Genomic DNA, 27,943 nt, shown 5'->3' with positions numbered 1-27,943 from the left:
GATATTGTAAAACTCTCAACACGGGTGATCGTGCTGGGAGAGAGTTGGAAATCCGGAGAAATAAGACTATCACACTTGAAATTTCTAAAGAGCTAATTTATTGCGGGCTGTATCTAATTCGTTACTCGTAACAAAAATCATGTTGGTTCTTGAAACTGTCGAAGTCTCTTCGACATCCTGTTTATTTACAGAGGGTCGTAAATTCTCTTAAGGGTTGCCTTGGCTCGCTAGCGCGAGACCTTTTGTTATCTTACGTTTTCTCTGGATCCCACGCTTTCTCTTAACACGTGTGCACGGAATCGTTCTCGAGTCTTGGCGGAGCACCACCATCTTCCGCTCGCCCAAGGGTGGACCGAAGCCAGGGAGAGGGACCGCCTCCGGACAGGGATGGGCCCCACCACCATTGGATCAGGGATGATCCTGAGGGAGGATTCAGGATCCAGCGAGGAGGGGATGGCAGCCAACATCGATCGAGGATCTTCACCGCCAAGCTCAGAACGATTCAAAGCTTCAACCCGACTTGAGTCAAATTGAATAAAATACAAACTATTAATTTTTACCTTAAAAATAAAGTGTACTTTATTAAAATCCGCGCCGCGAGCAGAGTGCTTTAGCGCTCCACGGGCACCTTACCCATGTTGCGCGTGGATTTCAGGTGTCTAGGGATTTTTGGATATATGCTACGTGGGTAAGGTGCCCGTGGAGCGCTAAAGCACTCTGCTCGCGGCGCGGGTTTTAATAAAGTACACTTTATTATTAAAGGTAAAATAATAGTTTTTATTCCTTTATTATTTAGACTTTATCTTTTTATAAAGAATGTATGCAAGCGGGTTGAAGCTTTGAATCGTTCTGAGCTTGGCGGTGAAGATCCTCGATCGATGTTGGCTGCCATCCCCTCCTCACTGGATCCTGAATCCTCCCTCAGGATCATCCCTGGTCCAATGGTGGTGGGGCCCATCCCTGTCCGGAGGCGGTCCCTCTCCCTGGCTTCGGTCCACCCTTGGGCGAGCGGAAGATGGTGGTGCTCCGCCAAGACTCGAGAACGATTCTGTGCACACGTGCTAAGAGAAAGCGTGGGATCCAGAGAAAACGTAAGACAACAAAAGGTCTCGCGCTAGCGAGCCAAGGCAACCCTTAAGAGAATTTACGACCCTCTGTAAATAAACAGGATGTCGAAGAGACTTCGACAGTTTCAAGAACCAACATGATTTTCGTTACGAGTAACGAATTAGATACAGCCCGCAATAAATTAGCTCTTTAGAAATTTCAAGTGTGACAGTCTTATTTCTCCGGATTTCCAACTCTCTCCCAGCACGATCACCCGTGTTGAAAGTTTTACAGTATCTTATCTTTTGTCTGTACATTCCTTTGAATTTTGGCTCCTAATTTATGAGCATTGATATAACATTATGCAGACATGCTGCAGTCATACTCTTATGGCATCGTCGCCATATTACATTTCATTCAGTGCTAGTGATTACAAGCTTGCGGCTAAATTCACACGATATCACACACATACATACAAGCGAGGTTCGCAACACCCACGTAGTAAAGATCCAAAAATCCCTAGACACCTGAAATCCACGCGCAACACCCTAAATTACTAGATTTAAAATAAAACCGTTATTCTTTTGATTGCGTCGCAAATGAAACGAACAAGAAGCAGCAAGCCTTACTTTTGTATCTCCTTTTATAATAAACATCATCATGAAGCAACTACGTATTTCTTAAAGTTACAGATTTGAAGATCTCTTAGTTTGTTTAAAGTTTGAGTTAAAGTTTATAATTGTTCAATTAAAATCCTTCCAAAGTTTAATCAGTTTATTTTTCTTTACAAAAGTTCTTAACTTATTATTTATATTTAAATTCGCATCGGACCATCACGAGCAGAGCGGATCAGCGCTCCACGGGCAACAAGCCACAACATTTACACCTACATGAAGCTAGCCGGAGGGAATAATAAAATATGATTATTTTTAATTTTTCTTAGTGTATTACGTTTGTAAATCGTTTGTGATCAATTGTGAGTCTATTTTTAACGTTTGTGAGAAATTAGTTCTTTTGTAATTAGCAATTTTATTTCAGTCATGATGTGAGCCGAAACTTTTTAGTAATTTTTTATAATAAACAGATTTTGTGATAACTGATAACTGTAATTGATTGGAAATCGTTTGTGATTTACAAATATATCATTTTCATTGTTTATGAGTGAATAATTTCTTAATTATCTACAAGTTTGTTTTATAATAAATAATTGTAGTGCGCATGCGCAAAATATACTCAGGATTCTTGCCAACAGAGAGCGTATCGGCGCGTTACGCATAGCGGAAATCGTTTAAATTTTCTATGTTTCATATTCTATAAACAAAAGTGATAAGACATTTATATTTATTCTGAAAAATATTTCATAATACTAAAATAAATTTTGCTTTTAATTTTTTTACAATATTTACAATATTTACAAATAATACATCCATACTAATATTATAAATGCGAAAGTAACTCTGTCTGTCTGTCTGTTTGTTACCTTTTCACGCCTCAACCGCTGAACAGATTTCGATGAAACTTGGCAAGGAGATAGATTGCATCCTTAGGAAGGACATAGGCTACCTTTTGTTTTTCAAAAAATAAAAAAAATAAAACAGATTTTCGTGAGTTTCAAATATGTTATAGATCATCCATCCAATTTCACCCCTAAAGGGGCCAGCGCTTTTGGGGACTAATCTGTCCCTGTTTTGCCCAACGAACTCTATCGGCCACGCGCATTCGGGGATGTGCTGGCAGCCCCGCCAGCACCAAACCCCGCGCCTTTTTTGAATTACCTTATCCTTTTACATATTTCCATACTTTATATTCTTTACATTTTCCATACTTTTAGTAGTCTGAGGCGGTGTGCATTTGTGCGTGCGTGTGTGTGTGTCTGTCTGTGTATGTGTTTGTGTGACCCCTTTTAGTCGCCTCTTACGACAGGCAGGGGATACCGTGGCCGTATTCTAAGCCCCCCGAGCCACAGGGGGTCTCCCATGTTATAGATCAGGCTTCGGAATTAACTGCTCTTCTCGGACGATTTTCAGATGTCACGCCTCCTTTCCCGCGCCGCGTGTCTTGGCCCATGCGGCGACCGTAGTGCTTGGGTAACCCCGCAACGATATGAATCGCGCGTCGCGCATTAGGGCGACAACCGTAATAATAGATTTCCACATCACCCATGAAGTACTATTATCGATGCGTTGTTTTTTGTCACGCGCGATACATAGTATGTGTATTTATGTACATATGAAATCGATTTCTTGATCGTTCACCTTCATTTCCCTTTTCTTCGCCATCTGTTTATGAAGTTATTTACAAAAATTTGGTTGATCTTGACGTAAACTTGACTCTCCCCACTCAAGGTCAAACGGATATGACCATTCAATAGAACCTTTTAAACCTTATAAAATTTTGATCTGAAACATATTTTTTTTTTTTAAATATTGTATTTTATTTTCAAAATACAGGGAAGTGGATGCCACACCGGTTGCTATTGCATATGCTTATATTACATATATTAGTAACATAATATATTGTGTTTTATATTGACAAATGTATTTTTGAAACACGAATGAGAATTTATTTATATTAAAATCCGTTTAGCCATATAAACGTAAAGAGGAACAAGCGATCAGACACTTTCACTTTTATATATTAGTAGGGATAGGGACAGGGAAGTAGGGATAGGAATAAGGAAATAGGGATAATAATAGTTAATTAAAATTCCCGGGCAGAGCCGGGTAACGCAGCTAGTAATATATAAAAATATATGAAATCATTTAAAAATTACTGATTTTTATGATATAAATTGCGGCATGTGGCTCAATATCCTGATGAGATGAATATCACATTTTTATAAAACATACAATATCGTTTAATTAAGAAATAGTTATCTAATATTTATCTTGTGTTATTTTTGTTATTACATAATTCCTTCAAATACTTTTTGCTTGGTAACTTATTTTATTATAAGAGATCTTCAGCACAATGACAGTTGCTTCAAAAAATTAAAAGAACTTTTGCCCATAGAATATGAAATATAGAAAATTTAAACGATTTCCGTTATGCGTATGTTGCGAGATTTTTCGTAGTTTTAGGGATTTTGTCCAAGGAACGTGGGTAAGTTGCCCGTGGAGCGCTAAAGTACTCTGCTCACGTGATTTATTTAAAGAAAAAGAAAACTGTTTTTAAACTATTTAAAATGAACTGAACTTTTAATAATAAATAACTTTTAGTTTAATGAATTGGAAATAAATGGTTTTACACGAGAACTTCTCTTGAGCGTTGTACAAAGAACAAAGGACAAAGGACGAAGATTTGTAAGGATTCCCATATATGTATATAGCTCCTGATCACCAAGTAAATTATCCTTAGCAACGCTCATTAATTTAATCCTTGACTAACATTCGATAACGAAAAACCGATTCTCTTCTACTGATCAAGCTGTATAATAAGGAATTCTTGATAACAAAATACTGATTCTCTTTTACAATTTAAATTTGACACACTTCAGCCATAGTTCACAATTTATTCCGCTCCATACAGCCTAGTTCACAATACATTTTGAATCTATGTTCTCTTAAACCGGCGAGGATCGCAACACCTCCACCCTTACACAAAAAGGATGTTTCCCACGGAAACAGCTTTTGTTACATCTATGTTACGGTAAGTTATACAAAAATTGCGCTTCTACATTTAATTTACAGAAACGCTTGCCCATCACCCCCATCACTCCCATCTTTTACACAGCCGCAGTCGTATACGTGCAGGCGAAATTCAATGTAGTAGTACTCATAGTTTTTCGCGAATATCTCGCAAACTAATCGAGTCCGACATATGTACACCTTAGAAGAAAAAAGTTATTTAAAATGACCAATTTTACAACATATTTAAAAATCATTAAAATCGGAGGGGGAATAGCTCATCTATAAGTTCACCACACATTGTTAATAACTTTTTAATAAACAATGATCGAAGGTTAAGTTATAACGAAAAATTACTCAGAAAGGTGTCCCCTATAATATGTGTCAAGGTCATTGGAGCCGGGTTCCCTCAATAGGAGTTGTACCATTTGCAGCATAGAATGTGTTATTATGCTGGACTCTCCTGATTTCGCGTTACTGGAATATCCCATGAAGCGGTAACGAAAATGTGTGACGCTGGCCGAACGACACGGCTCGAGCCGAGTCTTTGAATGTGTCGAACATAGAAAGGGACAAATAGCGAAAGAGAAAAAGGTCCGAAAATTAAAGGGCCCGAGAAAACATTTGTGTCAGACAATATTAATTCAACAATAACTTTTTTCTTTAATTTTTACTAAACGATACTTTTACCAATGTAATTGTAAGGTTCTTTTGATTAAAATAAAACCAAACACGATATAATTTGCATTATATTTACTTATTTACTTAAAACATAATGCAAATAAGTACAATAAGTAAGCAACTATGTATAATTCAAATTATGTCGTGTTTGATCTTGTTTTAATAGAAAAAATGTCATAAATACGCTAGTAGAAGTTTCATTAAAAAGAAAGATCAGTTATTAGCCATTACAAAGCAACGACACGAAAGTACAGAATAATTATACAAAAAAGATAGTTTGTAGCAAGCTTAACATTTTTTACTGTATTATGATAATTACTAAATTATAGTTTTATTTCCTTCTTATATTATAGGAAGGTAAAATATTCAACATCATAGATTCAATATATTCAAGCGTGGACCAGCTGCAACAGCAGAAGAATCAAATTGTATTTATCTATCTTTCATTTTAATGAGTGTTCACAGAATAAAATTATAATAGTTATAACAAATAAAAAATAAAATTAACCATAAAATCGTAAGGTTGAAATTTCTTTATATCTTTACATTTTAACCTAACCAATTTCCCTCGCATGTCTTCACGTTTACATATTGCAATACATATGCTCTTGTACTTAAAATTTAAATGGCTGAGATTGCAGTACTATTCGGTTTTTACTGCCTCTGCCATTAAAGCAGGGGTTCTCAAATTGAATGTCGCGAAATTTTGAATTGTTTATATGTAAAAAGCCAAATATTAATAAACGCCTTCATATCTTTACTAACTGTAAAAAGCGAATAGTAATAATAATAATAATAATAATAATAATAATAACGGTGCCGTGAATTTTGTTAAATGATTTCAGTGTGCCGCCAGACAAAAAAGTTTAAAAACTACTGCATTAGAATATGCTACGGAGACTGTTTTCTTCTTGCCTCCAATCTAACTGAATCTAACAGGTAATGTTAGCAAAATCTGTTCGATTTCTATTGCCAATGTGCTCTTTGATTCTGTCAACATAATTGTATTCAGCTAAATTGTCGAAATACTATACTCTGCGATGGAGAATTTCAGCAACTATTTGTCCTTTACCATTGAATTTGTTCATTTCACCTGTAATGTCGCATAAAAAATGTTGTGTGATGCCGTTTAAGAAAGATGAAGATGACCCGAAGTTTTCATTGAAAAAAATTTAATTTTTATTCTAGCAATTATTGGCGATCGAACATTGATTAATTTTTATTTACGTTTTCTTGTTAAATTTTGAGATAGTAAAGTGTCTCTAAATTGTGGCAATTATATTGTGGCTAAACTCTACAATGGAATGAAAAACAATTTTTTTTGTCAAATCCTAATATTGTCCATAATACTATTCAGATGAATAAATATTAAAAACGATATACAATGTATAAAATGTACAGTGGTGAAGCTTTGAGAATATGTTGAAGAAATGATGACAAACACTGCAGTAAAGTTTTGTCTGATTCTGAAGTCCCGAACATTTTTTTTAATTAGAAAAATGATAAAAAATAACACGCTTTTGTTTTTTTTTTTTAAATCTTTACATAATCTATTTTTGATTGATCTAATCCATAATTTTAAGCGTATAATTTAAATTTAAAAGAAAAAGTATCAAAATAAATTTAAATCTGATCTGATTTTGAAATATGTATTTCAAAATGTCAAGTATATATATTCCTAACTCAATGTAAGGGCAGTAACAATAACAATTAATTAATAATAAATTTAAAGAGACTTAATAATTAATTTATTTATTTATAATGTGCTACTACATATGCTTAAATGCTACAATATAGAAATTTAAAATTGAATGTAGAAAATGATATTGGATTAACTGTTTCACAAGTGGTTCTTCTTAATTCATATATGCTAAATATTTTTTTTTGCATTTAATGCTTCCATTTTAATAAAAGTTAAACATTTTATTATCCACTAATAATTCTTTGGACATTATTATTTAAAATATTTTACAATATAGAATCAGGGTGGCGGTGGACAATTATAATGAAATAATAGTAATGAACAATTATTTAATAAATGCAACATAGCATTTAATGAAAATTATTTAATTTCTTCAATCTGATTCAGATCCTGAACTAACATCTGATTCGTACTCTCCTACGTTAATAGTAAATTTGTATTCTTGATCGCATCCTAAATAAGCATCGCTCATAAAATATAAAGTATAGGAATGCTGACCAGGAGCAGGTGCTACAAAATCAAGTTTGACCTTTGCTTTCTGTTGTAACGTCAATCTCTTAATAGATAATAAGGAGTTTGTTTTCGGATCACCAATGACAACCCACCAACCTTCCTCGCGTTTCTGTGGGAAGAAGGGTGCAACAACTGGACCTGTAACTTCGTCTTCTCTTTCAAGTTGAACAATAACATTGACTGCACCACCACTACGTAACTTGTCCTTATCTTGAACTTCATACGACATTTCTATATTAGGATACCGATTACAGAATTTAGCAACATCTGCCATTTGTGCTTCAGATAATTGTAAAAGACGATTCCTATCGTCATCTTCCAATTCCATTACATCAAATACTGTTTCCACTCCTTTATCTGTGCAACGTTTTATAGTTTCAGCACTGAAATGTGGCAACTGTTTCAGGTAAGAGTCTTTAGACCACATTGCTTGAGTGACCATTTGTGCCAATTCCATAGCAGCTACTGCAGGAGCTAACCAGCCAGATGAACTGAGAACATCGACACAAGCTTGTATCAATCTTATAGCTTTGCTTAACACCAATTCTGTATCTTTTTGAAGTTCAGGACCAAGCTGTATCCTTGATAAGTGAGCTTGTAATAGAAGCTGTGCTTTTACATGAGGGTCAGCCATTCTTGGAGCTTGAGGTGCATGCGGAAGTCTTGCTGCTAAACTTCTTAACAGATTCTCTTCTCGTTGTCGAACTGGAACAGTTTCATACTCAGCTGCTGCTGAAATAATTTCTAATAAACCTCTAATTTTAGTTTTATTGTTTAATGAAAGGCTAAACAATTCAATTGTTGCATAATTTATATAATAGTAAGCTGCAATCATTCCAAGATTTAATGGTAAAGTGTCCATTTCATCTTCCACTGCAACACATTTTGCTTGTTCAAGGTCACTTAAAGTGCTTTCAACCAATTCAGATAAATGATCTGATAGATGTCTATGCGTAACCCCTTGCAGCCCATAATAATTTGGATTTTGTGTAAGTCGTCTGTATAAAAATGTCCATGTAAGATAATCAACGGCATCCTGTTTATTCTCAATTGTTTTAGTTACAATTTCAGCATTGAAATGGTCGTGTAGTCTATGATCCAAATGACTTTCTACAGGTAAAGGCTCGTTCAAGAACTTTTTGAAGAAGTCTTTCTTCGAACTCTGACAAAGAAGAACGCATTTAGCATCATCATCTTCTAACGGACGATTAGCGCGTGCTACCATTTGTAAAACATCTGTAATAGGATAATCTTCATAGGCATGTGTTTTCCCGTTATAGCATTGAGTATCCATAACAATCACAAGATGAGAGGTAATCGATAAACCCCAACAAAGATCTCTTGTTGCAACTGCTATTTGTATGGCACCACTATCAAAAAGTTGTTCAACGAGTCGACGGTCATCCGCAGATAATCCTTCGTGGAGATAGGCAACACCTTGTGAAAGTGTTTCCTTCAACGTTTTATCAGTCATCCTATCTAAAAATGGCTTGATATCAGCTTCTTCTGCATGGAAGAATCGAGAAGGTTGACCTTCGGCTGCTGTGAATGTCAATAAATCTATCGCTGTCAATCTGGCCTGACGACGCGTGGGTACGAAAGCAATAACAGGCTTATGAGATGCATATCTAAGTACTGCGTTATACACCGGCTTAGCCATGGCAGCCAACCTAGATGCATTATGAGTAATATTTATTCCTTGTACGTGCAATTCCAATGGTACAGGTCTAACCGATGGATGAAAGTTGAAAGTTGCAGCAGCGGGTGCGCCCAACCATTGAGCTGCATCTTTCGCATCTGCAAGCGAAGCTGATAATGCTATAATTCTCGTTGGTTTATCCAATTGTGAAGAAATATATCGTGCTCTTGAACATGCTACTTCTAGTACAGGACCTTCTTCACCACCAATTAATTGTAGTTCATCAACAATAAAAAGCTGAATATTTTGTACATTTTTTCTTTGCTTCCACCTTCGTGATAAGACGTCCCATTTATCTGCAGTAGTAATTATAATTTGCCCTTTTGCAAGCAATTTAAGATCTGTTCCTGTTTCGCCAGTTAAAAGAACCACCTTTCTACCCAATTGTTGATTAAACTTTATCGACCAATCGACGTAAATTAATTCTGCTAATGCTTCTTTACTAACCATATATACACATCTACCCTCCGGATTCTGGGTAAGTAAACGTAATACTGCAAATTCTGCAATAGTTGTTTTTCCAGAACCTGTAGGTGCTCCAACAAAAACATTGTCATCTGAATTATAAACAGCATTAAATACCTGTGTTTGAATTGGATTGAATTGTGGAAATTTATCTGCATAAAGACTTTCAAATTTCGAATTCCGCAAAGCAGTAATCGGAAGCGGTTGTAAATCGAGCAATTCAGTTGGCGGTAAATTCTTTTCTGGTAATATTAAATGCCGAAAACTAACAGGTAATTGAGTTTCTGCCCCGATCCATCTATTCGACACAACACGTAGAAAATATTGTGGAGGCAGAGGTTCAAACACAGGCACGAAGAATTTAATCAAATGTTCATCTGTTGCATATTTAGCTTTTAATAAAAAGTATTCATGGTGAAGTATCACTTCAGAATCTACATCTTCAACTAAAATCCAAAACGCTTCCGATGCACCGTGTACTTTCTCATCCCATTGGAAGTCAGGTGTAATAGTTAATTCTACTCTTAAGGTGGAACGTGTAATTGGTTGAATATGCGTTGATAATTCCAATTTTGGGAATTGATGAATATATTTATGAATAGTTTTACCTAATTTAGGTACCCTAATTAATTCTCCAATTTCATTTGGTCCTAAATCATACAATCTTTCCCAAGGAAAATTCTTTTTCTCTATCTTTTTTACAATCTCTTCTGGCATTTTTCTAAACTGTCTGAGAGGTGACATTGATTGCCACATTCTGCGATCAATCATTTTACACAAGGACAAACACTTATCTGCCAACTGTGCCCATCCACGAAATAGAACAATCTCAAAAATTGCTCTCATTAATCGTGATGCAGATTGAGTAACAAATACCATATCTGACATAAGAGCGAATCCTTCAAGTTTCAGCTGAGATATATACGCTTGTAAAAGCACATTGACTTTTGCACTTGGTTCCTCTATGCTTTCCTTCACCGGAATTGGTACTCTTTCCATTAATTTTTGTAACTCCAATTTTTCTTCCTCTCTGACATTTATATGTTTAAACTCACTGGACAATGAGAATACTCGAAACAGTTCAATCTCGCTTAAAGTACGTTTTAAGAGTTGATTATATATAGACATAGTATCGTGTGTACAATAATAATGAGATGCTATTCGACCCAATTCAGTAGCTTGGAAATTTCCAGATTTTCGATCATATTTAATCAAACCACTGCGATCTAATCCCACTGCAGCAGAATGAATAAGATCTGCTCTGTGTAATTCGAGCAATGGATCTTCTTTCAGTTTATCATGACTTATACTATATAAGTTTGGACATCGAAGCATTCGAATATATAAATAAGTATATCCCAACCAAGTAACTGCATCTCTGATATTCTGTATGGTACCCAACACAATTTCTGCGTTTAACATGTCTGACATTTTACTAATTAACTGCGATTCAATAGGTAACTGTTGATTTAAAAGAGACAAATAATACTGCAATTCACTATGATTTGTAATAAGAATGCCTTCTCCTTTTGTATCATACTGTGGACGTCCAGCTCTACCCAACATTTGTAGTACATCTAGAGCGCTTAATTCAACCCATCTACCCTTTTCTGGATTGTATACCTGAGTTCCTTTGATAATAACTGTATGTGCTGGCAAGTTAACACCCCAAGCTAAAGTTGCTGTGGATACTAGAACTTGTATATGCCTATCAGCAAAAAGATCTTCAACCAGTGTCCTGTCTACTCTTGTCATACCAGCATGATGAATTGCAAACCCATAAGGTAATAAATCTTTAAGTTCTTGATTTTTAACTTGTTCAGCTTCTGTTCGTAACACTTCCATGGACGCTGATCCTTCTCTGAGAAATTGTCCTAATGTGTCTTTTTCTAAACACATATCCCTAATAGCCCGTGCAGTTTTCCCAGTTTCTTTACGCGAATGTACAAAAACCAAAACTTGATTTCTTCCAGCATGTTCCATTGTTTTTTCATATACTATTTCATTCATTACTTGAAAGCGTTTTAGCGCTTTCTTTTCTGTTACACCTATGTATTGCTGCTCCAAAGCGACAGGTCTAAAGCTGTTATCAAAATAAAATAAGCCCGTCTCTGGTTTTATGCGTAAAAATGCTGCAACATCTTGATAATTTGGCAACGTTGCTGAAAGGCCAATTAATCTTACATCTTCTTGCGTTGTCTCAATATTTCTGATTGTTCTTGCGACTAAAGCTTCTAAAACAGGACCTCGTTCGTCATGTAATAAATGGATTTCATCAATAATAATCAATCGTACTAATGAAGTGAAAGTTTTCTCGCCTCCTTTTCGTGTTATGATATCCCACTTTTCGGGAGTACATACAATAACTTGTGTCGCAGCTATCTGTTCCCTTGTTAGCTGATGATCACCAGTCAATTCGGATACAGTTAAATTATATGTAGATAATCTTTTACTAAAATTTCCAACCATTTCTTGTACCAAGGAACGCATTGGTGCAACGTAAATTATTTTAAATTCATCAGCGTTAATTGTTCCGTCTGCATTTATATGTTTTCCTATCTCGCGCATCATACATAAAAGCGCAACGTTAGTTTTACCAGCACCTGTTGGTGCACATAGCAACAAATTTTCATCACTTTCTAAAGCAGCTTGGTGTAAACGACTTTGAATTCGATTTAACGTTTTAAAACCTTCAAAAGCTGGCTGCACATATTTTGGTAATTGATCAATTGGATGAAGTTTTTCATTTTCTGCAAATGGTTTTGGTTTCAATGCAGGAACATGAACTTCTTCGTATCTACAAAAATATATATATATATATATATATATAGCAACATACATTTATATAAAATATAAACATAAATAAGTTCTTTAGTAATTCTGTCATAAATGTAATACATACCCTTTTCGCTGTTTTCTAAAACTTCCGTCGGGTAATTGACAACGTTTGTTTGCCATAAAGTGACTGCCTTGTGCAAATACCAAGTCTTCCAAATCTATTAAATTTCTTGTACCTTGTACCTGGCCACCTGGACCTCCAGTGTCTTCATTCTCTTCTCTTCTTTTACGTTGTGCTCTCGCTTCCATTGTTTCATCAGCATCGTCATCGCCTTTTCCGGTATCCAATTGACGTAAAATTTTGGCCAATGTAGGATCATCGTTCATTTTATTTCGAATTTTTTGACGCTCAGATTCAGATTGTGAAGATGCCAACATAGTACAATATGCAACTGTAATTGATAAAAATATTTCATTATATCATATATATTCAAATGCTATTAGTAGTTACATTTTCTAATGAACATTACTTACTTGTATGCCTGTATTTTTTGAGCTGTTTGATAAAATCAAAACAATCGTAACCTAACAAAAGTACCAATTGGTTTTCACAATCACGATCGTCTCCAGCATCTTTTAAAACTGCTAATACCTCAGCAGCTCTTGCTTGTGAAATCATTGCGTCATCATAAATCCGGCTTAATCGTCTTTGTAACCAATATGCATCTATATCTAAAGGGTGCAATGGTTTTTCTTTTTTCATTTCTTCTGCACCACCCAACTGAAATACAATACAGTAATTTGCTAATGACACACAATTACAATCAATATTTTTATACATTTTTACAAGTTAAAAATGAAATGAAAAAAAAAAAAAAAAAAAAACGCCACATAATATATATTTACATTTTCAGCATGTATAGCTCGGTCATCATTAGCTTCTTCGCCTTCATCGCCTTCGTCATCATTTTCTCTAACTTCTCCGTAAACATCTTCGTCATCTTCTTCACTACTTTCTTCAAACTGTACATTAATTCCATATGTTTCATCAATGTTTTCTTCATTTGTAGTGCCTTTCTCATCGCTTCCAAAATCTGTTATCTTTTTCCCAAGATTAACCAATAATGCAAACCTTTCTTCCGCTAATGTGCCCAGTAATAGTTCTGTTTCCTTTTTCTTTTCTTTTTCTTTAAGACGATCATTTTTCAAAACTGCTAACACTTCATCAGCAGCTCCGCAAAGAATATCTCTTGGCTGATCTCCCAGGGCTTCTTGAATAAAACTTAATAACACTTCATAAGTCTGTCGTGTTTCCTGAGTTTTAGGACGATAAACAATTCCAACCATTTCGTCTACACCTTCTGAAAGTAGTGTTGCACCTTTCATTCGTGCAAAGTCATATTGCGCTTCATCTCGTTTCTGACGCCTAAAGAAAATGAAAAATTAAAATTTATATTTCATTAAAGTGAACAGAATTATTATTAAAAATACTGTGCTTACTTGACTTTTCGTTCTTCTGCTTTTCCTGGTTTAGTACGTTGCGCTCTATCACCCATTCGTGTTCCATCAAGTTTTCCAACAAGGGACATAACCTCACCAGTAGCTTCATCTCTGCTACGTCTTTCTATTAAGCGAACGTCAGCTTGTAAAACAAGATTAGAATTCTGCAATCACAAATATTTAAAAAATACAATTAAATAAGTATATATATTTTCTTATTTTTATATACATAACCTCTTCGTTATGTATTAGATTATTGTAATCCAAGCGAATTAATATAAATAAAAACAAAATAATAAAAATATAAACGTAAGATACTTTGTAATCTATTATAATGTTTTTATGTTAATTAATAAGAATACTAACCGCTTTATATTCGTATTGTAACTGTCTTGCTGCAGCATCCGCCATCCTTGTTTTCTATTTCACAAAAACGCGGAACACTTCTTGGTTACGTTACGTATACACTATTTACGTTTTCACTTATTTTATATAAAGTATTAATTAATTACACACATTATTTTTCTATCAAACTTAGAAATCTAATGCATACAAACAGAATTTACTTAAATCAACGTTTATTGTATTTCAGACGTAACTGCCGTAAACATTTTTAACACTGTTATACAACCTGCTCAGTATTTTCAACTTAAGGTAAGTTTTCAAAGCGCTAGTGCGATTATGTGTTCCATGACCGGTGGTGGAGCTAGGTCGCATGGGTCGCATAAGTGGCCAGAGTCAGAAAAATATATGTATATACTATAGTTTGTTATTGTTTTGCCGAATTGTGTAATAACTACTGTATACATATCAGTATAAGGGAAACGGAGCAAATGATTCTAAATTGGTACCATTATATGTATGTATGTACATATACATATGTATATAAGTTATAAATTTGTATTTACCTAACCTCAAAAACCATTTTGTCTTGTAGTACTTATTATCTATTATACAATTTCAAAGGTTTTCAGCCTTACATTCATATTTAATTTGTATACATTATTCTTTTTAATCAACGTGATTACTGTCTTTAATCGTTAACCATTTAACCGTACCGTAAAGTAAAAATAAACATTTATATTTTTCAGGTGTCCAAGCAATCTTCAACTTCGAGAAAAATAGATGCAAGCTTTAATCACTTTGGATAGCCAGAAGAGTGCTTTAAGCTTGCTAAAACTGGCATCGATATGTGCAGAACATTTTGATAAAAATTGTTTGATAAAGGCAGGCTTATTGTCTTTACGTCTTATTGTTAAACCTAACTCGGTTCCAACGATATTCCCTCACGCAAACAATGAAAGGTATGGAAAACAAAAGTCAAACATAACGAAATATAATTAAATAATTGGTAATATGCTTGCATATTTATTTATACATTTCCATATATTGTCCTATTCCTATGTGCAGTATGACATACGCTGCACATAGACTTGCAACAAAGCAGATCATTGAGAGCCAGAAATTTGTTCACGATGACGTTTGGTTTGCTATTTTGTTGCATGTCTGTATGCACCTTGAAAATAACGAAACAAACTAAATATATAATGTTTTTTGTATGCTTAGACTGGAAATGATGTCAACTCACAACTATCCTGCAGTTAGCCTCCAAGAACAATCGTTTGAAATGCCAGCATTGACGGAAAATAATTCGGTTATCCTGCCTTCATTGGAGACACCTTCTACTCCAAGAAAGAGAATCAGATATCCTGGTGATATCTCTGAGAATATGTTGGATAAAATGACTCCAAAAAGATTGAAAGCGTCCGTTCGTCTACTCAGAGAATCTTGCAAAAAGAAGGATAGAAGGATTAAGTGTTTGCAATCTCAGCAGACCTGACTTGTAAAGAAGATTGAATTGTTGCAACAACTTTTATCGGACTTGAAAAAAATGAATTTGATCTCTTCAAATACCAGCAATGTAATTGAGGTACATGGTTTTTAATTTTACTATAATATTATTAAACTGTTTTAACCGAGAAGGAAATTCCAACTTCTTGGAATGAACACCGTTTAAATCATTTTTATCAATTCATGCAGTGCTTCTCTCCCTACCTCCGTACTTCATGTGGTTGTACATGGCGGCAGCGTGGGTGACTGAATTTCCAGGTTCGTGAATTCCATTATTATAATTATTACTATTGTTATTATTATTATGACTATTATTATTATATAAAAATATTTTTTTAAGTTTTTTCTAGGTTTATAGGTTTTTCAATAACTTCTGCTGATGAGATGCAGCAACATGAGGAGAAGATAGAAATTAAGTAAGTACAGAATTTTTTTAAATTGTTACTGAAAACATTAACTGTATACATTGCTGTTTTAGTAATATATTTAATTTTAATTATTAAAATGTATCTTTAAAGAAAGAGAAAGAAAATATGCAGCATCAGAGGGTGTATTAACGAAAACAGCAGGATGTTCTCCTTCCCCCAAGAGAGAAAGGATAAGAAGAGGCGCAGTGGGTGGAAGTATGTGACAATCCAAAGTCGATGCTTCCACCTAAAAACTGAAATTCCGGGTGATTTGTAGCAGCTACTTTAAAGAAAAATACTTCATGAGAAAAAGATTAACAACATCAGCAGTTCCAACACTGAACTTACTTGGTAATAACTCTTATGTACTTTTTATAGCATATGTAAATAATTGTTAATGAAAATATTTATTACAGTGTCAGAGGCTACCTCTATTAAAATAGAGCGACAAGACACCTGGATACAAATGAAAAGAAGAAAAAGAAGAAGATTGTAAGTATTCAGTTCACATATACAATATATAAAACCATTAACATGATATTAATACACTAAGTATACATAATAATACTTCTTGCATGAAGTGTATGTATAATATTATATAATTTTGTTCTTATAGTTAAACCTGACTGCACCAGGGGAGTGGAGAACGTGATGTACATACACTCCATTTATAAGTATGCGGACACCTTCTAAACCAGAATGCTCTTTTTAAAATTGGACAAAATAACTTCAGATTTTTTGATTAGCTATAAAAATTAATATACTAGATGGTGTCGTTTTATATATTATAAAAATACGGAAAGGTACTTTCTATAATCGTTTCTTTTGGGCCAGTAATGAAAATTAAAAACATACATCTTGTAGATATAAGTAAGCTATATGCATGCTGAAAATGTCAACGCGTCTAACAGTTATAAGCGATTGAAATTAGTGAAAATTATTTGCAACTGGTCACGATTTTCACTAATTTCAATCGCTTATAATTTTTAGACGCGTTGACATTTTCAGCATGCATATATAGTAACTCACGAAACTGATCAAATACTTTCCATCGTTATACAATTTATTTAATCAAAATGTAATGACTAATTATAAATCTTTGGAAATGTATTTAATCAATAATTTTAAATTTCTAAGAAAGCTGTATTTTAAGGAAACTAGGAATATTGATACTGTGCGATCAATTTCGCGAGTCACTATAGCTTACATCTACAAAATGTATGTTTCTAATTTTCATTATAGGCTCGTATATTGAAGTTCAAAAATTATCTTCCACTATTTTTTTTCACGATTGTAATTTTTTAAAACGACCAGGCACATCATCTAGTAGATTAATTTTTTACAGCTCCTCAAAAAATTTAATCTGGTCTATTTTTAAATAGAACATTCTGTTTTAGAGGGTGTCCGCATACTTATAAACCTGACTAAACCCGTCACCGTTCATTGGACAAAAAGCCAATATGGCGTCACAGTAACGTAGCAATTGCGCTAAAAATATCAAACTTTTTACACGCTTATAACTTTTTAACCATTGGATTCCTAAAGTTAAGACCTGCATTTTTGGATTCTCCGCATCAAAAACTATAGATTAAAAAAAAAAAAATGTCGAAAATTTTGGATCTGGTAAAGTTCAAACCAATTTAGTATTATAGAAAAATAAATAAAATTTACAAAGGTTACAGTTCCTTGAATTTCAGTTGGAGCTTATTGACGATTGGAAGATAAGATTACTTCAGTTATGTAAAAATTATGAACACCTATCATACCATGTATTCTTAATGTCTCTCATTCCCTGTATTCTTAATACCTTACGTTGCAACTGTCTTAGAAGAATGGAGTATGACAGTAGTAAGTGTTTCAAAAATATTTAAATGATCACGCATATTATTCTTACATTCTTAATTGATATTACAACATTTCTTGCAATTGTTTTTTTTTTTTTTATTATTTTTCAAAAAACAATTCGAAGCAGTCGAAACTGCAACGTTAGAAGGGAATAACATCACTAAAAATGTAAGCGAAGTTGAGGGTACGGTATTTGATGAAGCTGTAGCGTTTTTAAGAAGATCGGATTTCTAATTTGTCTGAATCTCTGAAGAATTCATTCGTGGGGTGATGTTGCAACAAATTGACGAAGATATGAAAATTCTTTCCTAGCAGGGGTTGAACCTATAAAAAATAACAATTTTCTGCGTATCCTACAAAGAAAAAATCTATTTACCGAAAGCTGTTTTTTAATATCTTGTTACAAAGATGGTTTAAACTTACATCAATCAATGAAAGAATTTTATCTTTATCCGTATCTACTTTTTGCTGCGCTTGTTTAACGTTCTGCGGCCAATCTTATCGTGTAATTTACTTGAATCTGATGTTGCTGTATCAGCAACATTTAGTAAATTTTCAACTTGGTTTAACAAAGACTACTCTGTATTAACATATTTCTCTAATAGATATTTTTGTTTATCTCGTTCGTAGATTTCAGAACACCCATAACATTATCTAATTTAGCTTTAACTTCGTACGACTCTTTCATTTGAGCAATTGTTTGTAATTCAAGTTCATTATACATATGTATATTTTCTATAACAGTAATGATAATAATACATAACGAAGAAATTCATTATTTTTTTTCTTATCTTGCATAGTTTTTTGAAGCCCTTTAATATGATTTATTTTCTCCTCTTTCTTTATTCTACTGACAAGGAACCATACGGAACTGCCCGTCTCCGATTTCAATGAAACTTGGTGGATATATTAAGCAGGTGATAATAAGAGATACGTATTTTTTTATAGCGGCCCAATCGCAAGTTTAGGAGGTAAAACCACCCCTTGAAGTTTCAGCAGAAAAATGGTATCTCGAAAACTATCACAGATATAAGAAAACTTCTTAAGGAAAAGTTTCATGGTTTCTTGAGGTAAAACAAAATATGGTCACAAATTTTGTAAAAAGTGCTTTGTTTATAACAAAAAAATTTATTGTTACATTATTTTAAGAGATACAAAAATTTACATTATGACAAAAAAGAACCGAGATTTTTTTCTGAATCCATTGGTATATAATATGATAGATTTGCCTCCTACAGTTTTGTAAATTTTCATATAATACTCAGACCGCCCGAATCCGCCGGGATACGGCCGCACGAGATACATATATGTACGATGAGTTGCATTGAACTTGTCGCAGTGAAGTTGGCTACAAATTCACTAACGCATTCACGCAGCGTTGGTGAGCCGATTTGTAGCCAACTTCACTGCGACAAGTTCAATGCAACTCAATGGTACATGGATAGGCATACGGGCGGCTATTTCTATAAGATACGCATTTATTAATCACAGTCAGATCTTGTTTTCGCTGTATTCCACGTCTCACCTATTTAACAAAGGCTGGCATTGAGACATGGAGACATTACGATAACAGAATTATTATCATGTATTTAACTTAACATATATATATATATCTTTATACGCACATATCTATGCGGTAAAGAACAACTCATAATATACGCAAATAACAAATAATTGTTGAAATCACTTGTGTTGAAGATTAATTAATTTTAATTAATATAATTTAAGCTGCGGTTTGTAAATATCTAAATATTGTACGGGCATAAAATATCAATTCGTGATAATACGATTGAATTTCAGAATAACATCTTACTGTTTTGCACACAAACACTTTATGTTAAATGAAGTCAGATAATTGTAGTACTGGGTACACGGAATATGTAAACGTCAGTGAACAAAACATTTACCAAGAAATGATATCTGCGTGCAAAAACATTCTTATTTTTTACTTTCTACCAGAGTATAAAAAGAGCGCGGAATTCGTTGTACTACAGTGTTAGAAGCAACGTCGTCCGTCATTTACTAGCAGTGCAACCATGTAATGGTGAATATTAATCCGATTAATGTCATTAATCTTCTGCTTGCTACTTTTTGCATCAATTGTTGGCCTGAAAGTCCGACCAATGACGCGGAAGTTCTATTAAAAGAGAATTTGGCAGAAATTCTGCGTAGTACTATAGAAGATAATTCATTTGAATGGGAACAGTTCAATCAGTTAGACTTTGAAAAACATTTTAGTGTTCATGATACTTATATTGTTGAAGGCCAGGATACAGAAGATAAAGAGTATCTCATAACCGGCATTCTTTTCACGTGTTGCTTCCAAATCATTTCGTAATCTCTCAATTTCCACTGTATACTGTTTAAAGAATTCTTTCTTCGAAAGTTTTTGATTTATTTCCGGACGATTAGTAATATTCTTTGCACGATACGCATAATCTAATGTTGAGAGTGTTTCGTCAAGATTAATTGCAGCAGGAGATATTGTAGCAATAATAGAAGCTTTTATGCGACCACCGAGTGACTCTAGTAGCAGTCTTGTCAGTTTCAATTCTCTATAAGGAAGAAAAAAGTGTAACAGATTATTTTTCTTATAATGTAACAATAAAAGTAATATTTCTTATTACCAGTAAGGTATGTGAGGTGCTCTTTTAACACTATTAACACTATTTAACAGGATTAACACTACCAGCTTCTCTTGCTTTCTTTTCAACAGCACTGGTTCTTCCAACGTATTCATTCCCTGCTAGATTTACTAAATTTAATTTTCCCGTTTTTAATACTTCTTTTCCATCGGATGTATTTTCTTTCATTAGTACGGTAATCGAAAACACAGTTTGAGATCGGCTACAATAAAATTATGAAAATATACAAAAGTATGTAAAGATACGACTTCAATAATAAAAAAATGAGAAACACACACCTGGATTGACTATTCATTAGTTACAGCAGTTTGTCTTCTTCCTGATCCCTTTTCTAGAATTTTATAAACTTCACTTTTGTTATGGATTGTTACTTCTTCCAGTCCATGAATGATTACAGCACCTTTCTTTGATGCATCTTCATATAATCTGTACAAGAAATATTTAATTGGAAACTGTACAATCTTGATAAGATACTTATTAATCTACACCTAAACAATTGCCTTTATATACCTTATTTTATATCCATCATCGTTAGGTGATAAAAGATTAAATAAGTCTTCATTATAAAGTTCTAGAAAACCAACTCTAATTGTGTAGTCTAATAAATCCAATTTGTCAAATAAATGACTTAAAGAACGCGGAATCATACCAGCAGATGAATCCTATAATGTAAGATGGATATCATTTTATTAACATAAGCTTTATATCATGTAACAAAGTATAAAACTTACGCTCTGCCAAAGTAAATTTGGATCACTATGGGTTTCTTCCATGGTAAATGTTTTCCCTGTACCAGGGTGTAAAAAAAGGGAGGTTTTTACAGGGTGTAAAAAACGAAGTGTCACGGACCACGTGGAGTGATTCTACATCCCTGGATCGGTGGAGATCTGTCAAAAAAAGTGATCACAAAATTGACCTTGACTCCTAATTTCAAGGTTAAATTTTTTATTGGCTTATCGTATAATGCTCGTCGAGAGGATAAAAAGTCTGAAAGGAACCATATGCCGGAAATCAACCGTTCCCGTAGAAAAACGCTGTCAAAGTTTCCCCATATGTTAATGCACTAAACGTTGAGTCAAGCGATACCCCTTTTCAGTGACCTTGGCGCGTCTGTCTCGCGTATCGCTCAAATTTGATGTTATAAGACAATTCTTAAATTTCAATCACAATGCCAGCATATAGGAAAGGTAAATTCTAAAGGCGTTAAAAACAAAATAAAAATGAATTTAATTACGCTCTTATTAAAATAAACCACACTTTTTTCTAAGTCCTCTAGTCGCAATAATGTAATTTACTCTTTAGCAATTACCCATACGACCTGGCAACTTTAAACCTCGATATTTCAAGAACCGTTGGGAATTCGGAAAAAGTGAATAGAATCATTTTTGCTTAAAAGTCATAGAATTCATGTACGAAGTATCTCGGATACCTCGGCGGCCACCCTGTGTAGGAAGTGTGTGTGTATCTTACCCATAGACATATGATCTCACCGATATCATTTATATGTGTTTGTAGCGACACCAGTGTCGCTTATGTATGTAATTGTATACGATTTGCATAAAAGCTGTGACCATTATTATATAATAATCTTGATAGCATTTGCACTTATAAATGAATTTTTTTATACAATTATAAAGTATTTTTATTGAAATTTAATCTAAATATAGCTTATATACTGAATAAATTAGCCTATTATATTATTAAATTCTATGCATTTTTTTAATATATGTATATTCTGTGTTAAGGTACATTGGTTTACATTACGATAAAGTCTTCTATAATCTTCAATTATTTGTAAAATGTATTGTTTTTCTTCCTCATTTTTGGTCAACAGATTATTATATTCAGATATAAGTTTAACACCATGTTCAGCAGTATCATTTATCCCTTTTAAATGTGTTGCAATTTGTAAACCTTTTTGATATGATGTATTATTTTTCTGTAATGAAGGGTCCTTTTCTAAGAACTCTGCAAGTATATTGTACTTATTAAAGAATTTTTTTAGTTTTAATGGAAATGAAGCTATCAATATTTATATCTAAGTATAAGTAAGTACATAATTTTGTACGCTTCCTGGAAGTATTAAAGCTCTCTTTATTGAATTTTCCGCATTCACATTTTTGAGGACTTCAATCATTCTATTGTTTGTGTCCAACAATATTATTTCATCGTAAAATAATTTTTAACAAAAAATACAACCGACTTCGAAATGCACTAACAAGTATGAAATAACTTCTATTTCCTAATGAAATAATTTCAATTTCATTTATACTGTAATGCCGGCAGTACACGCTCGCCGAGGCGATTCGAACGCGAGATCTCCCGAGACGAGAGTCCCGAGACCCGAGATCCGAGAGCACCGTGTACACTGAGTTGCAATGAACTTGTCGCAGTGAAGTTGGCTCCAGATTTACTGACACATTCACGCCGCGTCGGTGAGTCGATCTCGCCCATCGTCTCACCGACGCGGCGTGAATGTGTCAGTAAATCTGGAGCCAACTTCACTGCGACAAGTTCATTGCAACTCAGTGTACACTCTCGCGAGGGCTACACGTGTACTCCTAGTGTCGGCTTCGTTTCCTTCGCCCTGGAAGCTCGCGTCTAGGCCGAGCGCTCCGAGCACGAGGCGAGAGGGCACGAGGCGAGGCGAGACCATCAAGTACATTCTCGTACTCGCCTGGTCTCGGGTCGCCTCGGCGAGCGTGTACTGCCGGCATTACAATCGTCGCGCTCCCCCACGCACCTCAACCCACGACAAACCCTTCCCTTCGCCTTATTCCCTTTTTTCACCCGCCGGTACCGGGCCGATGGAGGCGACGGAAGAATCCCCAACAAGCTGCCACCCTCAAGAGAAGCTTCGAGGCCGGCAACAGCCCTTCAAATCCCTTCCAAGGAAGGGAGCAACGAGGGACCGAAAACCACAGTCCACCCAGCCTAAGCAATGGCAGAAAAGTGTAGCGTTGGCTACACACTCACGCGAGATTATTCTGCCTAACCCGTCGAGAAAAAAAGTCAACACAATAATGGTTTTAAATTGCTTATTGCAGAGTGCACTAACTGTAAATTCTTATTACTAATTTTTGCATCTTGTGCAAACTTACCGGAAATGCACTTTCCGCGTCGGTAAAGTTGCTACTCTATAAGTCGCCACAAAAGTATGGAAGATTTATTCCATGTATGAAATGAAGGTAATTATTGAGATTAGGTTACACCTCACCGATTTTGATGAAATTTAAATATATTGTAAAACTCAATATTTTGGACAACTTTTTCCTATACATATAACCGCCGCTCGGCCTTAGTTTTCGAGATATTTTCAAAAAACTGTTGAAACTAACACATTGAATTCTGGCCATCCGTGTGTGTCCGTGACAACGTACGCATTATGTAGTTGGGATCGCCGCTTTTCTACTGTTTCTGCAGGCAACAGCACGGCGACCAATGAGCAATATATACCTTGTGTACTTCTGCATTCATGATTTCAATGTATCGTAGCTATGATGGCATTTGGGAATTTAATATAGCCTAACCTAACCCAATATACTCTTCCTATTCAGTGAATTAAGTTAGGTTAGGTCGCCTGACGGCGACCAGACACACATACTGAGATTCAAAATCATGAAAATTAGTTACATTTAATTTTTAAGCCCACCCGTAATATATGTATATATATATTGATGTCGGTCGCTGTGCTGCTGCCTGCAAAAACAGTAGAAAAGCGGCGATCCCATACTGATGCGTACGTTGTCACGGACACACACGGATGGCCAGAATTCAATGTGTTAGTTTCAACAGTTTTTCGAAAATATCTCGAAAACTAAGGCCGAGCGGCGGTTATATGTATAGGAAAAAGTTGTTCAAAATGTCTAATTTTACAACATATTTAAATTTCATCAAAATCGGTGAGGTGTAACCTAATCTCAATAATTACCGAAATGAACAGTTAAAGTTTAAATAATGAAAATATGTATTTGAAAATGTTGTTATAAATGTGGATACGTGTTTTAGTTTGAATGGCTCAACGAAGAATGAATGGTTACAAAAGTAATTCTGATTTGTTTAAAATAACAAATGAACAATAAACGTAGTTATAAAAAGTTGGCGGTGAGAATAATCTTCAATCTTCCTTATGGACAACGGCCGCCACAAAAGGAGCGCTACGAGAGCCATCTGTCGCCGAGCCCGAAGACTACCAGCCCGCAGCCACCACCATCGAGCATCCGCCAGCCCCATCGATCCTGGTTACCGGCCCATCGATCATAGATTATAGATCGGTCCTGGAATTCAAGAGACGGCCCAAATTCCTCACGCCATCCCTTCCTCAAAAATTCCTCGCGACGGTCTCGCCGCCGCTGCTGCGACGACGAGCCGGCAATTAGCCTTAGGTCCACTGTCCACGGAGCGTCATTGCATAGACTCGTCAATAAAGCGTATTTAACGTGACGATACGTCCTCGGTAATATTCTTTCCACGAAGCGTACACTAAGCGTAAAAGAACAGAAAAATGTTTATTTCATTTTATTTAGAAAGATATCGACTGATGAGGATTGCAATCTATGTCGTACGCCGGGGTTCGTGACGAAAGCATGCAACGACGAAAACGCGACATTGACGCTTCGTGGACAGATGTCCATTGTTTTACGTTGCCGTGGCAATGAAACGTACAGTAAGCGTAAAATATCTAATACGCGTCGATGCAGCGACGCCTCCGTGGACAGTGTATTGAGATTTTTTGTAGAAAAGTGAATAGATTGAGATTTTGGAAAGATTGATAGAGTGATTTTGGGCGAAAGTGAAAACCCCGCGAGTTATAGAAGGTGTGGGAGCAAGCGTGAGTGTACGACGAGTGCTGACGCATGGGTGAGTCCCCTTTTATTACCTTAGCCTTAGACGAATTGTAAAGATCTGAGCCCGGTAATGGCGACTTCTCCGTCCGAGTATCGCGCCCGCAACAACCCCATCCTCCCCTTAAAGTTTCCTTGCATCTTTTCCTCGATCGCGTAACGCGTAAGAACTCTCTTGAGAACCTTTCCTACCCTGAGATCTCCTTTCCCCCGAAAATCGTCCTTGGAAACTCCCCCGCGATGTGTGTAACGGTCGAGCCGCGTAACCCGTCCCCTGTTAATCCCCGATTTTCCCTTTTCCTTTATTTGCAACAGCGAGTGACTGGCGCGAAACGTGGGGCCAGGAAAATTTTTCAAGTTCAAAGGCTCTCGCGATCGTACTTTCTAGAACCCTCGTACCGAGAAATAAAATTATAAAATTTCACAATTTTGAAAGTACGACGCAGAAGTTGCCTGTACCGAGCTTCTTGTTGCTGTTTTTTTTCTATCTGCTGCCGGTCGAACGCGGTGTTATGTTTGGAAATTTGATACCCGAACGTCGCAGAGGACGGTAAACATTTTTCTCTTAACCGAAACGTACGCCGCCTTCGACCGAACCGTTATTATTGACATTTATGAAATTAAATTAGTATTTGTGCCGAATATACATACATATATTTCTTTTGTGTGTGTCCCCCCAATTTAAAAGTTTTTGCTCGCGCTTTGCCGATATTGAGGGCCCTGGCCGTGCCTTTTGCCGACCGTGGGCACTTTATCGAGCCCGTTTTCAATTCAAATTTTTTCAATTTTTATTTCCCTTTTTTTTGGATTTCTGATTATGAAATACTATGTCCTGATTTTATTATTCTTGCATTTGATTTGATTTTGTTGTGCCTTGGTGTAACTTGTTTCCCTCTCCCATTGTACCCTTTCTTTACAGAACCCCTAATAACCTTCTTTTATCCTCTTTTGTCCCCCTTCCCTGTGAATTTCGCGAAAGATTTCCCGTGAAGAACCCCGTGTTTTTGATATCGCGGAAGTGGATTCTGCCGAGGCCCGCGAGATGCGAGGATATATCAGCGCGCTCGAAGTCATCGAGCTCATTCAATTAATGGATTACGCGCGTTTGAACATCCGCAGTACCCTCGATGACCTTCGCGACTGTTATCTTCGTGCGGAAGTACGTCGCCAACATAAAAAAGGTACTTACTAGTTCAATTGTGCTATATTTGTAACTCAGAAATGGCATTGGTAAATTTTTTATTAACGATTTACACCCAGAAATCGTATTTTTTTAGTTAATTTAGTTATAAAATAAAAAGTAACGGAGCAATCTTCATGCCATCAATAGAAACTTTGTAGATAATTAAATTACGAAGAAAATGAGCTATCGTTCGATCTGATCGGATAATTACGGGCGGAGAAAATTCGGAAAAACCAGAAAATTCGACGTTTGTTTATTAAATTAATATCTCCGTTAATTTTCAATTTGAAGAGCTGGGGCATGGTGGAACAGTAATAATAATTATGCTGTTTGAGTTTGTAAAAAAATTGATGCCGTGAGATAATAGTTTTTGCGTTATCGCAATTTCAATAATTTCATGCGATTTATTGCATAATGTCTGCTATCGATATGGATGATCCGATTTTAATTTTAAAAGCAGATTTAAAAACTACAAGTAAAGGGCAACAGAACGTCTATCTTGGTTTTTCATTACAATGTTTTGAAATACATTAAAAAAAGGTCCAAACATGGCTAAAATCGGCCGAGCGCCGTAAACTGGCAGTGTGGTGGGAGGAGATGGAAGGTAGGGGCAGCGCGTATACATATAGTAATACAAGCGGAGGTTTCATCAAAATCGGAGGGGGACACTTCCGTGCCTTTCCTTGTAAGAGTACTAATAACTACTAAATGATAAATTAAAAAATGAACTAAAATGATAAGGGTAACAAAAAAGGCAATTTTAAGTTGTGAATATAGATAAATACAAATGGACAGAGAATTACCGATTGGAATGATGCAAGGGGAAAGTGACAAATTTTTCTGCATGTTGTAACTTGACACATTTATAATTAATATCTCTGAAGTCGAATATTTCAGAAGGTCCTAAATGTGGCTCTACTAAAAATATATCCAGCAGTGACGACTTACATGGTTGTGTATAAAAATCTGTTGCAGTTAAAAATTTTCGACCTATTAATTTATATTCGTTATTTACTTCAATTACATTTTGCATAAGAATGATACTACCGTCGCGAAAACTGCAGCAGTTGTTAGGATCGGTAGTTTTTCAAATAAAATCGTAAAAATATTTTCTATTAATGGACCTTCGAAATGTTGATTTTTAATAATTGAGTATT

At 35.2% G+C, this 27,943-nt stretch overlaps 2 protein-coding genes and 1 long non-coding RNA gene across 3 annotated transcripts; 1 reads left to right on the top strand and 2 right to left on the bottom strand.

The window, feature by feature from the left end:
- Positions 1-7,079: 7,079 nt before the first annotated feature.
- LOC114881101 (putative U5 small nuclear ribonucleoprotein 200 kDa helicase) lies at positions 7,080-14,644 on the bottom strand. The gene is made up of 6 exons (XM_029197743.2): positions 14,378-14,644; positions 14,012-14,175; positions 13,418-13,937; positions 13,046-13,292; positions 12,636-12,963; positions 7,080-12,530 (listed from the first exon to the last, which is right to left on the bottom strand). The coding sequence occupies exons 1-6, from the start codon at positions 14,420-14,422 to the stop codon at positions 7,430-7,432; spliced, it is 6,405 nt and encodes a 2,134-aa protein (XP_029053576.1). The 5' UTR covers positions 14,423-14,644; the 3' UTR covers positions 7,080-7,429.
- Positions 14,645-15,847: 1,203 nt separating this feature from the next.
- On the top strand, positions 15,848-16,725 carry LOC114881102. Its single transcript, XR_003790210.2, has 5 exons — positions 15,848-15,941; positions 16,052-16,120; positions 16,203-16,278; positions 16,381-16,620; positions 16,686-16,725. It is a non-coding gene; the product is annotated as an uncharacterized LOC114881102 (long non-coding RNA).
- Positions 16,726-19,247: 2,522 nt separating this feature from the next.
- On the bottom strand, positions 19,248-23,961 carry LOC114881104 (kinesin-like protein KLP2). The gene is given in 7 exon segments (XM_046289859.1): positions 19,248-19,639; positions 19,740-20,961; positions 21,038-21,055; positions 21,057-21,185; positions 21,270-21,421; positions 21,491-21,646; positions 23,861-23,961. Coding segments are annotated over 5 exon segments (522 nt in total). The 5' UTR covers positions 21,533-21,646; positions 23,861-23,961; the 3' UTR covers positions 19,248-19,639; positions 19,740-20,780.
- Between the last annotated feature and the right edge of the window lie 3,982 nt (positions 23,962-27,943).

This window comes from Osmia bicornis, unplaced genomic scaffold, assembly GCF_907164935.1.
Source record: "Osmia bicornis bicornis unplaced genomic scaffold, iOsmBic2.1, whole genome shotgun sequence".
Classification (NCBI taxonomy): domain Eukaryota; kingdom Metazoa; phylum Arthropoda; class Insecta; order Hymenoptera; family Megachilidae; genus Osmia; species Osmia bicornis.
Note: the sequence above shows the minus strand (reverse complement) of the source record. Positions and strands in the feature narration are given on the sequence as shown.

Excerpts from the sequence above, each read along its gene's own strand:
- LOC114881101 (XM_029197743.2), bottom strand. The coding sequence starts at position 14,422 with ATGGCGGATGCTGCAGCAAGACAGTTACAATACGAATATAAAGCG. Across the intron at positions 14,176-14,377 it reads TACAATACGAATATAAAGCG|AATTCTAATCTTGTTTTACA; the intron begins GTTAGTATTCTT and ends TTGTGATTGCAG. Across the intron at positions 13,293-13,417 it reads GAGCTATACATGCTGAAAAT|TTGGGTGGTGCAGAAGAAAT; the intron begins GTAAATATATAT and ends ATTGTATTTCAG.